Consider the following 1537-nt stretch of genomic DNA (forward strand, 5'->3'; position numbering starts at 1 on the left):
CTTCTCCTTGCACTTCGCCTACAAAAATACTAGCAAGAACCCCGTCAGATCCTAACATCAGTTTATCAAGATACTTGGGGGAAACCATTCAAGAGTTCCCTCCTAGTGTTGAGCAGAGACACATACATGAAGCCATAAAAGAGGAGGAAGAGGTGAAGGTCGTCAGCGAGGATACCTTGGTCTTCATCGATAAGACGATTGAAGGATACGCAAGTGAGGTAACGGTACACAACTGGTCCGACGGTACGAGTGGATTAACCAGTGCCATTAGCCATAGCACTGTCGTTTGAATAATAATGAAATTATATATTAAATATATCATTATAAATGCACACAGAAATTATAAATAATGCTACCTTATTAATAGTTGTATAATTTTTGTAAATTTTTTATTAATCCTATTATTATTATCATTTTATTATTAAGATGTGTATGTCGTAAAATAGCAATAACAATAACAATAAAGTAAATAACAATATAAACAATATAAACAACACTACAGAGAATAAATAATAAATAAACTGTCTGTAATAACTTTTATAAAAAGCTATAAAAACTAACTTTTCAACAACAACAAATTAATGAGGTAAGCCAACGATCGGTTTGCTAGTGATGCAAAAATAGCAAATAAAATTGCATTCGTGAGCAATTAAAATTTTGTACCATTACCATGTTAAAATGAAATCAAGAACATGAGAGAAAATGACATTAAAATAAGTATTACGTCTTGACTGGTTTCAAAGGTCTATTAGGTTTTTCCTTCACTCTCTGAGCTAACCATTCAATCCCTTCAAACACGCCTTCACTAAAGGGGCGGGGTCAATATTTAAGCCACACCTACTAATAACGTACCCTCTTAGAGCTGAGACTCTTTGTATACGACAGTCTCTGTTACCGATTGATTCAACACTCGTATCAAAAGCACTCTCCACTTCTGTCAATGGAAGAGCATCCTGTTTTATAAGATAATATTATTTTATAATAATAATAATAATAATAATAATAATAATAATAATAATAATAATAATAATAATAATCAGACATAGGGTCAAACACTTAGTGCTTGTACTTAAGTACAAATAAGCACAGCTTTCTAAGTACTTAGTGCTGCTTGCAAGTACCTTTTCAATATAATCTATGTGCTTTGTACTTGTACTTGATTACTTTTACAAATTTACAAAAGTGCTTTTTTAAAGCACAGCAAAAATTACACACGAATAGTGTACATGTACATGTACATCTACATCTACATCTACATCTACATCTACATCTACATGGTACATCTACATGTACGTGTACATATAGATGTACACATACCACTACATGTACATCTACATCTACATCTACATCTACATCTACATCTACATCTACATGGTACATCTACATGTACGTGTACATATAGATGTACACATACCACTACATGTACATGTACATGTACATGTAGTATGCAAGTTTAGTAGCACATTGTGTGATCGTATGTTAGCTTGAAGAATGGTAATGGCATCACCATTAGTGGTATCACTCCAAAGCTCTCTGC

General features: G+C 32.9%; 2 protein-coding genes across 2 annotated transcripts in view; one reads left to right on the plus strand and one right to left on the minus strand.

Moving 5' to 3' along the window:
• The window catches only part of LOC100633354 (deleted in malignant brain tumors 1 protein-like), a 12004-nt gene extending 11383 nt beyond the window's left edge, over positions 1–621 (plus strand). The window contains exon 22 of the mRNA XM_020003073.1: positions 611–621. The gene's annotated coding sequence lies outside the window, so the exon portion shown is untranslated. The remainder of the gene's footprint in view (positions 1–610) is intronic.
• A 28-nt stretch (positions 622–649) lies between these two features.
• The window catches only part of LOC100633481 (ADP-ribosylation factor-related protein 1-like), a 2782-nt gene continuing 1894 nt past the window's right edge, over positions 650–1537 (minus strand). The window contains exons 5-6 of the mRNA XM_011408850.2: positions 853–959; positions 650–805 (exon numbers count right to left, since the gene is read on the minus strand). Of these exons, the coding sequence (XP_011407152.1) occupies positions 721–805; positions 853–959 (192 nt within the window). The 3' untranslated portion in view covers positions 650–720. The remainder of the gene's footprint in view (positions 806–852; positions 960–1537) is intronic.

The sequence above is a fragment of the Amphimedon queenslandica genome, unplaced genomic scaffold (genome assembly GCF_000090795.2).
Source record: "Amphimedon queenslandica unplaced genomic scaffold, v1.1 AMPQUscaffold_12764, whole genome shotgun sequence".
NCBI classification, from domain to species: domain Eukaryota; kingdom Metazoa; phylum Porifera; class Demospongiae; order Haplosclerida; family Niphatidae; genus Amphimedon; species Amphimedon queenslandica.